At 38.4% G+C, this 13,422-nt stretch overlaps 1 protein-coding gene across 1 annotated transcript in view; it reads right to left on the bottom strand.

The window, feature by feature from the left end:
- Window positions 1-13,422, bottom strand: part of SIMC1 (SUMO interacting motifs containing 1) — a 95,618-nt gene that overhangs the window by 28,161 nt on the left and 54,035 nt on the right. Inside the window, exons 3-6 of the mRNA XM_082651897.1 lie at window positions 12,050-12,282; window positions 11,213-11,282; window positions 5,865-6,019; window positions 1,029-1,181 (exon numbers count right to left, since the gene is read on the bottom strand). Of these exons, the coding sequence (XP_082508023.1) occupies window positions 1,029-1,181; window positions 5,865-6,019; window positions 11,213-11,282; window positions 12,050-12,282 (611 nt within the window). The remainder of the gene's footprint in view (window positions 1-1,028; window positions 1,182-5,864; window positions 6,020-11,212; window positions 11,283-12,049; window positions 12,283-13,422) is intronic.

The following is a 13,422-nucleotide window of genomic DNA, read 5'->3' as shown; positions in this document are numbered from 1 at the left end:
TAAACAGCAGTGCCTACTGTTGTTGTTAAGATCATGATCACTTTTAGGGGGACCCTATTTTATTCTACTAATATCTACTTACAATAAATTTATTACTATTATTATTATTATATTAGCTTTCATTTAAGGAACAGTGTCTGCTTCTCTCTTGGGTCTATATACTGAGTTCTGGGATAACCCTACTTCCCTACTTTAGGACCTTCCCCAATCTGCTCAAGCAAATATTTCATTGTTCCAAAACATTCTCCCTTTAGGTACAAGATTGTCTCCTAAATTAGTGAAAACCCATAGTACTTATATGAAAATCAGGTCAGTGCAACTAGATTATTATAGAGCGTTGTGAATTTAGGCACAAATGCTGTATTTGAAATATCAAGTGTGACTGTCATTTTTAACACAGTTGACATGGAATAGCAGGTTACTTGTGCAAGGGCACCTCCAGCCCCCAAATCCTGGCATTTCTCAAAAAATGCCAAGACCACTTTCAATCCCATTAAAGAAATGCCAGGAATCTCTTTCCAGTGTGGTCTGAGGTAATAGGACCTGCCCTGGTCTGAGCCATTGCTGTTATAATCTGTTGGAACCTGCAGGTTGAACTGCTCTTCTTCTTCCAGGACTGGAGGAGAGACCCAGGTCCTTGAGGACAAAAGGCTGCTGGAACACCCACTACGCATGACTCCTCTTCTGTCAGTGGACAGATGAAGTGGTGAGTAGCTGTAACCCTGTATTGTCTCTTGGAATCTAGGAAAGGGAGGGCACTGTCCTCTGGCTTTTGTTCCATTTCGGCTTTGTGAATTTATATTCACTTAGTGAAGTCCTATTCATCTAGGGGGAAAGCATCTGCTTTTGTTTTACCTTTGGAATTAGGAATTTAGCCTTTAGTCAAACTAAGATAGTTTTTAGTAAAAACCAGCCTATGTTATAAGAGCTTGTTAATTTTGGGGAAACTCCTCTTAGGGGGTGGTGCTGTTCTCTAAAACAGTAAATCCCAATAGCCCCAGGAAAGATGACTTCTGCCTGCTCCTTACAGCTGATTGGTGTTCTTTGTGAGGTTAGGTTGGGGAGAAGGGTGGCTACTGCTGGCCTTCAAGATTCCTGTTCCTGGAGAGCTTTGATTCTCCTTTGGGGACTGAGTTAATCTGTCTTCAGTTACTGCTTTGACCAACCACTTGATGACATCCCTGCAATGGAAAAAAGATAAGAAAGAAAAAGTTTAAACTTCTGTCTTACTATACGGTGCTCAGAACTACAACTTTAACATGGGCTCCTAGACCTCTAGATTTCCCTAAAGGCAACACAGAGGGTCCTTAGGCTACTTTCAATATTTAAAAAGTCTAATGGAAACCCTGCATTTAATTGCAGTAAGGTTACAAAAGGTAAGTAAAACATCAACATTTTTCTTTAAGTTAGAATTATTGAAAGGTATCTCCAAGGTCAAAGAGCACTATCTGTGGCTTCCTGACCAGGAACATTCCTTGACAAAGTGGAAAGTTGGACTGGATGACTTTGTTGGCTTTCTATTATTAGATGTCAGTTATTAATGCTAATAACCAAGGTTTAGAGTATGTGCAGTGGAGTCAAACCTTACACAGGGTGTAGGCTCACAAAGTTAGTATGGTAAAAACATCTCATATAGTCAAAATTACTTTTGATGATCACTTAGGTAACCCAGGTAAAAATGATGGATTGAATATACACATCTAATTTTGTTCCCTCCTAAAATGCCACTAATACTACAGTAAATAATTTTTTAAAAAGTCCACAAAGAAGGGAAGAAAAGGAGGGCAGATAATAACAGTAAAAATCTGGAAGCTGGAAGGAAAATGAAGTATATTCACAAAACAATATTCTACAGTAGTGGAAATGAATATGCTACAGTGGATAGGTATGGACAAATCTTAGTACTCTATAATAGTAAGTGAAATATAAAAGTACCAATTGATTACATACAACATGATACTCTTTTATATACAGCTAAAAGGAGCTAAAATAAAAATATATACTTTGCAGGAACACATATAGATGCAATAAAACTATATAAAAAGGAAAGGAACATGATGAACATTCAGGATGCCAATTACTTTGGGTGCAAGAAGGTGCAAAAAGTGGATGATGGGGGATGGATGTAGGTAATTGTCAAGGTCCTAGCCTTTGATTTAAGGGGTTGGGTAAGAGATGCTGATTACAAAATTCAAAGTAACCAATTAACTAAGTAAATAAGGCAAATGTCATGTTTAGATGATGTTTAATCTAAGTCTATGACTTTGGCAATGGGGTAAATTTTAACTGACTTGGCAGAATTAAGAAAGCTGAATCCTAAGCCAGCAGTAGAGAAGAGCAATCCTATTTAATTCTATTCACCAAAAAATGGAAAAAAAAAAACCTTCAATAAGTGCTGCAAATGGCAGTGTGAGGTTTCCATGAAGTTAGGGTAAAAGCGGGTAAATTAAAATAAATATGATGGCTTGTAATCTGTTTAAGAAACTTTTAGATCTTCTCCCCCAATGCTGAAGACTACAGGTTAACTTTGTGGAGAGGTAAAACAGAGGGTCTCTGGACTGGGATACCAGGCACAGCTGGGAGGCAAAGGCATCAAAGCAAAAACAGGGGCTCTAAGTGAACCTATGCATGCTCAGTGCAGAGATCCTTGCCACTTTCCCAGAACTGTCTTCCCAAAACCTGGCATCCTGGTCTTTATCCTTCATGTAGGAAATCTGAAGTCTTTTCTGGAAAACTCATCCAGCCCAAGAGGAAAGACCTAAAGACACTGATGAAGTATTTTCTAAGAAATGGACAGCCAGTTCCACCTACAGGGAAGCTCAGAAATGACAAGTCCTCACCTGTACTCAGAGCTTCCAAGAGCTTTTGAGTCACCCTTAAACGTGGATAGATTACAAAAGTTTACCAGACATCTATGGACATATTCTAACATGAGAGATAAACACTAAAAAGCCAAACCAACCCTCCTTTCTCCTCAAAAAAGCAACTTGGAGAAAACAGACATTATACAGGGAATTAACAAAAACAAAAGCTATCATTAGTATAATCAAAGATATGAAAAGATACGGATCCATGAAAGAAAAAGACAAGAACAGAATACTATTTATTATTTTTAAAAAGGAACATTTAAAGAAAAAGAGCTCTTGGAAATTAAAAACATGGTAACAGGAATGAAAATTCTATTTTCCAAGAATGAAGGATATGAAATGGCCCATTGAATGCCCAGCATACTAGATGAACATAGATCTAAAACAAGTATATTGGGCAAAAAGAGGATTCTATAAACAGCCAGAGAAAAAAATCAAGGCACACACAAAGAATCAGCAATCAAAGTAGCTTATGGCTTCTTCACAGCAATTCTGGAAGCTAGAAGACAATGGAAGATTTCCTTTAATATTCTGTAGAAAAGATATTTCTAACCTAAATATCTATACTTACTTATCAATCAACGTGTGGGAAGATAAAGATATTTTCAGACATACAAGATCTCAAAAATTTTACTTCCCACATACCTTTCTAAGAAGCTACTGGAGACTGATCTATCAAAAACATGGGAGTAAACCAAGAAAGAGAAGATATGAAACAGAGATCCAACACTGGAAACAGGTGAAGGGAATTTTCACATTTATGATAAAGACTGGAAAAGAGGACAACCAATCCAGATTGAAGGAGGTCAAAACGTTCCACCACAGATCTTCAAGAAGAAGAACTTCATAAGACTAACCCAGTGTGAATAAACATCTTGATGGGATATTTAAACCAAACGGCAGAGAATCTAGGGTTGACTTCTGATATGCACAAACAATACGAGGAAACTAAAAATGAGGCAGTTATTAACTCTAAGGAAAACAAAAAAGGTATGAGTGAAAGAAAAAGTAATCACAGTTTAGTACTTGGCTCAACTCTGACTAGCACACATAATTATAGTGATGGAAACATTGGATACTGATCTAAACAAAATTATGATATAACTCTATTAATGGCATGGGGGCTGGGATGTGTGTGTGTGTGTGTGTGTGTGTGTGAGAGAGAGAGAGAGAGAGAGAGAGAGAGAAAGAGAGAGAGAGAGAGAGGAGGTAGAGAGGAAAAAGAGCTAACTCCTCATCTTTCATGTGGGGAGTTAATAGATAATAGCTAACAATGAAAAATCAACAATTAGCAACACAAGCAGTTTATTTAGCCATAAAGAGGTAAAAATCCAAAGAATCACTTAAATAAAAGAGTTGAAAGTAGTTACCCCTTGGGAAAGGAAAATGTGGGTGAGGGGATCTGGGGACTAGTGTATTTCTTAAATCATGTAGAACTAGATTATTCTTTGTATGCACAGTTAAAAAAAGAAAAGAAAATCCCTTAAGGGGTCATATGGAGACTGACTTACCATCACTTTCTTTTTAAAAACTTATCTTTGAGGTATAACATATAAAATAAATTGCACACTGGTTTTTGTTTGATGAAATTTTTTTATTTTAAGAAGGAAATGGAAAATTTTATTTGAGCTAAGCTGAGGATTATAACCCGGGAACAGCCTCTCAGAAAGCTCTGACAACTGTCCCACCCGTTAGAGGTCAAAGCACAGTTATACACTGTTTGATGAGTTTTGATAAATACATGCACATATCCGTGTAACCACAACCTCAATCTAATAGCCCTCTCTTTTTGAATCAAATACAGCTGGTTTCCCCTCCAGCTGGAACTGATTTTTTTCATTGATAAAGCACAAAATAGAGTATGTGGCTTGCATTTAGAGGTTACCAATGCCTATCTTTAAACCCAAGCGTATAGTGTTGGGTATAGTGAGAGGCTCACACAATGAAAGTGAGTGACTTGTCACTGGATTGAGTTGGGTTCATGTCTCCCATCTCCCAATCCAATGCCTAAGCTCACAAAGCAGAATGGTCAGGAGAGTTGCTCTCACTATTTAAATTGTTATTTTTCAATTTTAAACCCAACTATGCTATCCTGTGCTCTCTGTAGTTTCTCTACTTACTGATTTTCTACCCCCTATAATCATTAACATTTAAACTTTACATAAAATGGTACATCTAGGGAAATGGATATAAGCATGCAAACTAAGGGAGAAAAAGCGGACTGTTACTTAGAACATAATGAAACATCCCCCTTTTCTAATTAAAGGAGTTATAATAGTCAATATCCCACACTGGCCTGTGAAAACTATTCTTAACAAATATGCCAGAACATATGAGAATGTAAATGTGAGTGAAAAAAAATCTCAATGATGCTCTGAAAAAAGGAATGCTGGTGAGAACCGTTTCCAAAAGAAGCAAAGCTTGTAGTTTCAGGATGAAAATTCTAGCCTGAGATCCCTACCCTATAAACCACATTTCACCCCGTTGGTATAAGGATATGGTAGTTCCTCACTCTGAAGCTTCCAGAAGCTTTGGACCTGATCCTACAAAAAAAGAACACGTGCTTGCTACCTTACTGTACTTTATTGTCAGCCACGTGACCTATTATAATAATAGGTTTTTCAGAAAGTAGTAGTGACAAATGAGATTTATCTTGAGTTACTCAGGGGGATGGAAATAAATTTAGGTTTATAAAAGCTGTGAAAAGTTTTACACAAGTCAAGTTTTCCCCCTGGATCTCACAAGGCCGTCTGAACAATACTGAAATAGACTAAAGGAAGTCTGATGGTCCTCGGGAAAAAAACCACACAAGTTATGGCATCTGACACACAGTTGGTACAGAGAGGTTTTCTTCTAGGACTGTTTATAGTTGTAATAACTATCCCTGTTATACTATCTAGCTACTAGAAAATCTCATCCACCTGATGTTCTCAGGACTTGAGTAGCTGCCCACTTACAGCCCCTACCTCTTGTCCCAGGGCTCAGATGGCTGGTTACCTGACATTGTGGGGTTGCTTGTCACAGGATAGCACAGTGCTTGCAATAGATTGCTGCAGGTGCTGTCGCTGCTTCCTCAGGATCTGTTGGAAATCATCTTCCAGGGTTTGTACTACATAACGTAGAAAAAGGACTCGCCCGGGCAGATTTTGTCCCTGGGGGAGAAAAAATGAGAAGTATTTCCTCTCAATCTCCTGGACGACACTGAGCACTGGGCTCTCATAAATACTAAGTCAAGGGAAGGCCCATGAGTCAACGAGTGTGTATCTAAAAGAGAGGTTTCTGGGAGAGGCAAGCAGTCTAGGTCATTATAAAAGAGGGCAAATAGGGCAATCCTAGAGCTTGAAAAGTCAGTCTCTTTCTTTCACTGAACCTAACTATCAGTCTCAGGATAAACCCTAAACTGTGGATATCTGAACAGAGACAGAAAAAATGACTATGCCAAGCTACTAGATCAAGCAACCATGATGTCTATCTCACTGCTATACTTCTAGTAAGATGAGCTGATGTATATCCTTACTGTGAAAGCAAGTCTGAGCTGGGTTTCCTGTTACAGGTGAAATGATCCTAACTGTTGAAGCCTAACTGATGCAGGTAAAGAGCATGGGCTTTGGTGGTGCACAGACCTTATTTATTTGTTTGTTTGAAACTCAGCTCCATCCCGTCTTTAACTTACCCCGCTGAGTCTCAGTGTCCTTGTGATTTATGTGGTGATAACTCTAACCTTACCAAAGCCAGCGTAAGTGTCTGTCACACAGCAGGCAGGCATGCACAATTCATTGGTTTCCCTTTACTGACAAGGAAGGACTTACTTCTGGCCTTGTGCTATTTGTTTTGTAAATGCCTTATAGTTTCTTTGTGCCTCATTTCCTGCATTATTGTCTTTGATTTTTTCGTAGTGAAATGTTTACATTCCTTTCTCATTTCCTTTTGTGTACATTCTATAGCTATTGTCTTTGTGGTTACCATGGGGATTACATTTAACATTCTAAAATTATAATACTTTGAATTTATACCAGCTTAACTTCAATAACACACAAAAACTCTGCTCCTTTACAGCTCTGTTCCCACCCCTTTTAGTTGTTGAAGTCACAATACTATATCTTCATATATTGTGTGCCCCCAAATAAACTAATAATTCTTTTAAATGCATTAATCTTTTAAATTATGTAGAAAACAAAATGTGGAGTTACAATAATACTAGCTTTTAGATTAATACTTTAAAAATGTATTAGTTTCTTAATACATTATAGAAAACCAATGTGGAGTTACAAACCATTGTTACAATAATAGCTTTTATAACTGCCCATGTATTTATCTTTATTTCTTCATACGGCTTCAAGTTACTGTTTAGTTTTCATTTTACCCTGCAGGACTCCCTTTAGCATTTCTTGATGAGCAGGGATAGTAGTAAATGAACTCCCTCAGCTTTTGTTTATCTGGGAATGTCTTTATTTCTCCCTCATTTTTTTTTTAACAACTTTATTGGAGTATAATTGCTTTACAATGGTGTGTTAGTTTCTGCTGTATAACAAAGTGAATCAGTTATACGTATACTTATATCCTCGTATCACCTCCCTTTTGCGTCTCCCTCCCACCCTCCCTATCCCACCCCTCTAGGTGGACATAAAGCACTGAGCTGATCTCCCTGTGCTATGCAGCTGCTTCCCACTAGCTATGTATTTTACATTTGGTAGTGTATATATGTCTATGCCACTCTCTCACTTCGTCCCAGCTTACCCTTCTCCCTCCCCATGTCCTCAAGTCCATTCTCTACATCTGCGTCTTTACTCCTGTCCTGCCCCTAGGTTCTTCAGAACCATTTTTTTTTTAGATTCCATATATATGTGTTAGCATATGATATTTGTTTTTCTCTTTCTGACTTACTTCACTCTATATGACAGTCTCTAGGTCCATCCCCCTCACTACAAATAACTCAATTTCGTTTCTTTCTATGGGTAATATTCCATTGTATATATGTGCCATATCTTTTTTAACCATTCATCTGTTGATGGACACTTAGGTTGCTTCCACGTCCTGGCTATTGTAAATAGACCTGCAATTAACATTGTGGTACATGACTCTTTTTGAATTATGGTTTTTTCAGGGTATATGCCCAGTAGTTCCTCCCTCATTTTTTTTTTTTTTTTTTGCGGTACGCGGGCCTCTCACTGTTGTGGCCTCTCCCGTTGTGGAGTACAGGCTCTGGACGCGCAGGCTCAGTAGCCATGGCTCACGGGACCAGCCGCTCCGCGGCATGTGGGATCTTCCCAGACCGGGGCGCGAACCCGTGTTCCCTGCATCGGCAGGCGGACTCCCAACCACGGCGCCACCAGGGAAGCCCTCTCCCTCATTTTTGAAGGACAGTTTTGCTGGATACAGGAATCTTGGTTGACTTTTATTCTTTAGCACTTTGAATATATCGCCCCACTAACTTCTGGCCTCCAGTTTTTAATGAGAAATCTCTAATAATCTTATTGAGGATCTTGTATTGATGTGTCACTTCTCTCCTGCTGCTCACCCTCATTTTTAAAGGAAAGTTTTGCCAGATACAGTATTCTTGGTTGACAGTTCTTTTCTTTTAGAACTTTGAATACATCATCCCATTGCCTTCTGACCTGCAAGGTTTCGCTGAGAATCTGCTGAGAGTCTTATACAAACTCACTTGTATGTGATAATTCACTTTCTTCTTGCTGCTTTCAAGAAAAAGTCTTTCAAAGAAAAAGTCTTTGACTTTTGACAGTCTGATTATAATGTGTCTTGGTGTGGGGTCTCTCTGGTTTATTCTCACTGGAGCTTTCTTGAATTTGTATGCCCACTTCTTTCCTCAGACTTGGAAAGTTTTTGGTTATTATTTCTTCAAATAAGCTCTTTGCCCCTTTCTCTCTTCCGTTTTTGGGACTTCCCTAACGTGTATATGGTCCATTTAATGGTGTCCCATAGTCCCTTAGGTGCTCATCAATTTTCTTTATTCTGTTTTCTTTTTGCTCCACTGTCTCAGTGATTTCAAATGACCTTTCTTCATGTTCACTGATTTTTTTCTCCTGCCTGACCAAGACTGTTGTTGAACTCCTCTAGTGAAGTTTTCAATTCAGTAACTGTATTTTTCAGCTCCAGGATATGTTTGATTATTTTCTACAGTTTTTTAAAATTTAATATTCTCATTTTGTTCATGCATTATTTTCTTGCTTCATTTTGTTGTCTGTGTTCTTTTTTAGCTCCTTGAGCATCTTTAAGATAGTTTAAAAAATTTTTTGTCAGTATGTTTGTGAGATTTGTGTTTGTTGTGTTTGTTGAGATTTGTGTTTCTTTAGGGTTAGTTTCTGGAGCTTTATTTCATTCTTTTGATTGGGCCACATTTCCCTGCCTCTTTGTATGCTTTGTAATCTTCTTTTGAGATTTAAACATTTGAAAAAAACACCTTTCCCAGTCTTTATCCATTGAGTTCATGCATGGCAAGACCTTCACCAATCAGCTTGGCTAAAGGTCCTGAGACCTCTCAGACCTTTACTGGAGATGTGTTTTCTCTGAGCTTGTGTGTGTGCTTTTATCTGCCTTAATTTCCCAAGTGGCTTGCCCCTACTTCTTCTTGAAAGCCCACAGTCTCTTGCTCCCCCAGTACCTGTTTGTGGAACTGCATACTCTCTGCAGCTCTAAAATGCTGCAGTGCTCACATTTCTTTTCAGCCAGAAAACTAAGCCACTGTTCTCAACAGTGCTCTGAGTCAGGTAAGACAGAAACTATCCTCCTAACAAGCCAGAACACTGGACTCAACGTCCACTCTTCTGTTTCCATCCCAAGGGAGGAGCCAAGGTATGGGAGATTTCCTCCTAGTTGCACTGTGCTATGCTAGGTAGAGGGAGGGGCATGGACACACAAAACACCACAAACTTTCCTACTCCTTTCAATGGAGTACCTTCTTGGTTATGCATTGGCCTGAGTACTACAACTTCTCAACTGGTCTCTAGAGTTTTCACAAAGGTATTCTGGTCCATATATTGTTGTTAACTTGGTATCTCCATTGGGGAATAAGGGCCTGGAGCTTCCTTGTCTACCCTCTTGGTGGTGTTTCCCAGATCATGCTTCCTTAAAGCCCTGTATTTTTTTGCTCCAATCTGGAGTGATTGCCCTCTAGGTCTACTATTTGCAGTAATCTCAGGACTTCTCTTCCTTACTCTTCTGGATTAGATCTAGTGATACTGGATCCTGTGTCTCCCCCTTTTTTGATTGTTCTCCTATTCTTTGTATGCATATCTTCAAGTAACCTATGAAATGGGGTGTGTGGATATTTTGTCAAGTTTGTACAAGTCTGGAAATGTCTTTATTCTACCCTCACAGTTGACTAATAGTTTGGCTGAGTATAGAGTTCTAAGTTGACAATAATTTGTTCCATCCAGGTGCTTTTGGGTTAGCAGACAAAAAGCTGGCAATTAAATTTAAGGATCCCTAAAGGTCAGAATGCAGACTTTTTTTCTGGAGCACCAACTCTACACTAGCTGCCTTCATTTATGACAGATGGTTCATTCGATTTCTTTTAGACAATGAATCCTCTGATTTTTTGCCTGAAAGGTAGGTAACCTGGCAACTGAGCTTTCTGTACTCAAAAACAGAGAGATTATCAGTTCCATCTACAAGCTTTCAACAGACTTACAGCTCATATCCTACTTCAACCTTCTTATATATTGTGTTTCTGAGTCCAAAAATTCTCTGCTCTAAAGGGCAGATTTCCTCCCTCTTTGGCTACAGCCCTTCCTCATGTATTCTAGCCTGTAGCTTTCTCAGCCTAGCTTCATCAGTCATCACTCTTATATTTCCTTTAGCTCTTCCAATCTTCATTCAAATCTATTGTCTTTCCCCTTATTTTCAGTGCCATAGGTTTATATATTTCTCTATTCATTTACTGTTATTTTAAATGGAATCTGAGAAAGGAGAGGGATAAGTGAATGTATTCAATCTTGAATTGGAAGACAGCACATACCATTTCAATAGGAATGTTTTGGTCGGGATTGGGGGGAGTAAAAGAAAGGAATAATGGCAAAGACGTTACTACCAGATTTACAGTCACTTTTATTTCTAGTTAAAACTTCCTCTGTGGGGCTTCCCTGGTGGCGCAGTGGTTGAGAGTCTGCTTGCCGATGCAGGGGACACGGGTTCGTGCCTCAGTCTGGGAAGATCCTACATGCCGTGGAGTGGCTGGGCCCGTGAGCCATGGCCACTGAGCCTGCGCGTCCGGAGCCTGTGCTCCGCAACGGGAGAGGCCACAACAGTGAGAGGCCCGCATACCGCAAAAAAAAACCAAACAAAAAACCTCCTCTGCAAAAGATTTTTGCTTGCAATTGCTATGTTACCTCTTCCTCCATGACATAAGTGAGCAGCTTCCAGTCCCACTCCACTGTCTTGGCATTAGCTGGATGTAGCCTGAAAGTAAAGTGACATCAATTAGAATTCTGGAGAGTTTAGTGGAAGAAGGGATGGGATCTCGAAGATGATAGAAGCAAGAAGCCTCCTCTTATCCTCAGTGCTCTTGCCCACGCTTTGATACAATACCATGTCATCTGAGGGTAGTGGAAGTTCATTTTCTTTGGCTACCCAGTATCCACCTGTCTTTTGGGAAGCATTAGTACCCCAATTTTGCCTTGAAGAAATCAACTCTTTATTATTCTTAGCCCACTGGCTTTACCCACTAGGACCCTGGGATGAAGTCTGCAAAGCATGTCAATGTTGATATTCTATTCCTCAGTTCACAATGATTGGCTCAAAGATGGACTCAGGTCTTATGTTATGCCAATTAAAACCTATAAGACTCAATTACAGAACTCTGTGTGATTATAAAGGAAGTGGACCCTCTCTTGTACTAAGAATGTTGTAAAAGCTAGAGACTGAGAAGGTTACCATGTGAAGCCTAGAAACAGCAACGTAGAGCTGAAAAATGGATCCCGGTAACCATTTCTGAACTGAATTAAGTCACATCTTATTCCTAGGTTTCTAGTAACACGAGTCATTAAATTCTCTTTTACCAGCTGTTAAAGCCAGTTTGGATTGAGTTTCCTGTCACTTGCAATACAAATAATACTAATATACTAAGTCACCCTCTCTAATGGTTAGATGAATAAATCTTAGGCAAGAGAAAGTTGTGCCCTGAGTCCAGGTTCCCCAGAAGATTTGCCAAAAGCTAAGGTTCATACTGTTGAATTTTCATGAGAAGCATGTAGGCCTCCTTTAGAACATCCACAGTCTCAGAGCCACTGAGCAGGATTTTCTGGATGATGTGAGCCACAATTTCTCTGGGTGGGTAATGCTGGGGTGACACAAAGTCCATCAAAAACTGCACAGTCCCCAGGGGAAAGTTTTCTTCAATGGTGTTTGCTACCATCCTTAGTCTTCGATGAGGGATAGGTTCTAATTTTTGACCCTTGTTCTGCAGAGATAAAAAGAAATAAATTAGGATGGGTTTCTATAGACATAAAAGCTAGAGGTTCTGGAACAAGTTGAAGAAAGGGAAGTTTTCCATGCATTTTAAATATTCATAATTTAAAAAATTGAGACTGGAAAGCCTTATCTAAAAAACTTCTAATGACATGGTAAAATGCTTATATTAAGTTAACAAATAAGAATACAAAGTTCTACATGTAACATGATTTCATCTGTGTTAAAATATAGCATTAGAAAGGAAAGTACAAAAGATTTAAGAGCTAGCCTAAGTTGATTTTGGAATAAGGGTGATAAGATATTTAGGGGTAGCTATGATACTATATCAGATACTGAAACAAAGAGATGAATAAAGATGCTTTAAATATCTTTTATTGTTAAAAGAAGAATTCCATTTTGTTGATTGTTTTTGAGTCAACAGTAAATATTAAGTTGCTTCACCGCCAGCCCCCAACCCCCAAACAGTATGTATATAAAGAATGAAAGAGAATGTATGAAAAGTGGTTTTCTATTATCTGGGTGGTGAAATGATGGATGATTTTTCCTCTATATGTTCTTTTGTAGTTTTCAATTTTTCTGTAATAGACACATCATCAGAAGAAAAACAAACATTAAAAAGTCTGATATAATAACAACAATAATTATAATAATAAGTTTTAACATTCAACTTATCCTCACTTAATTCTCTCAACAACTGTAAGAAATATATGTTATTATTATTCCTATTTTATAGATAAGGAAACTGAGATTTAGAGTGAGAATTTGTCATGCAATAGATGGCAGAAGCTGGTTTCATACAGCGGTATAACTCCATAGCTACCATCTAAACTCAAACTCTCTATAAACAACAAAACCAACAATAATAAATATATTATTGTTAAAACCCCCAATTATTAAAAAATTTAAAGTGTCTACACATAAAAAGGCAACCAGGAAGGAAATACACCCAATTATTAACATTAATAAATGCTGACTGATAGCATCATGGGTAATTATTTCTTAAGCAAGCATTATTTTTAAAATCTGAGAATAAGTATTAATTTTAAAACATAAGCCAAACAAAGTTTGATAGTTTATGTATAACAGAAAAACAGTGATGGCTGGAATTGCCCTTCTGGGGAGAGGGCAG

Source organism: Grampus griseus (genome assembly GCF_964374135.1).
Source record: "Grampus griseus genome assembly, chromosome: 3".
Classification (NCBI taxonomy): domain Eukaryota; kingdom Metazoa; phylum Chordata; class Mammalia; order Artiodactyla; family Delphinidae; genus Grampus; species Grampus griseus.
This window is presented reverse-complemented; position numbering and strand designations above follow the sequence as displayed.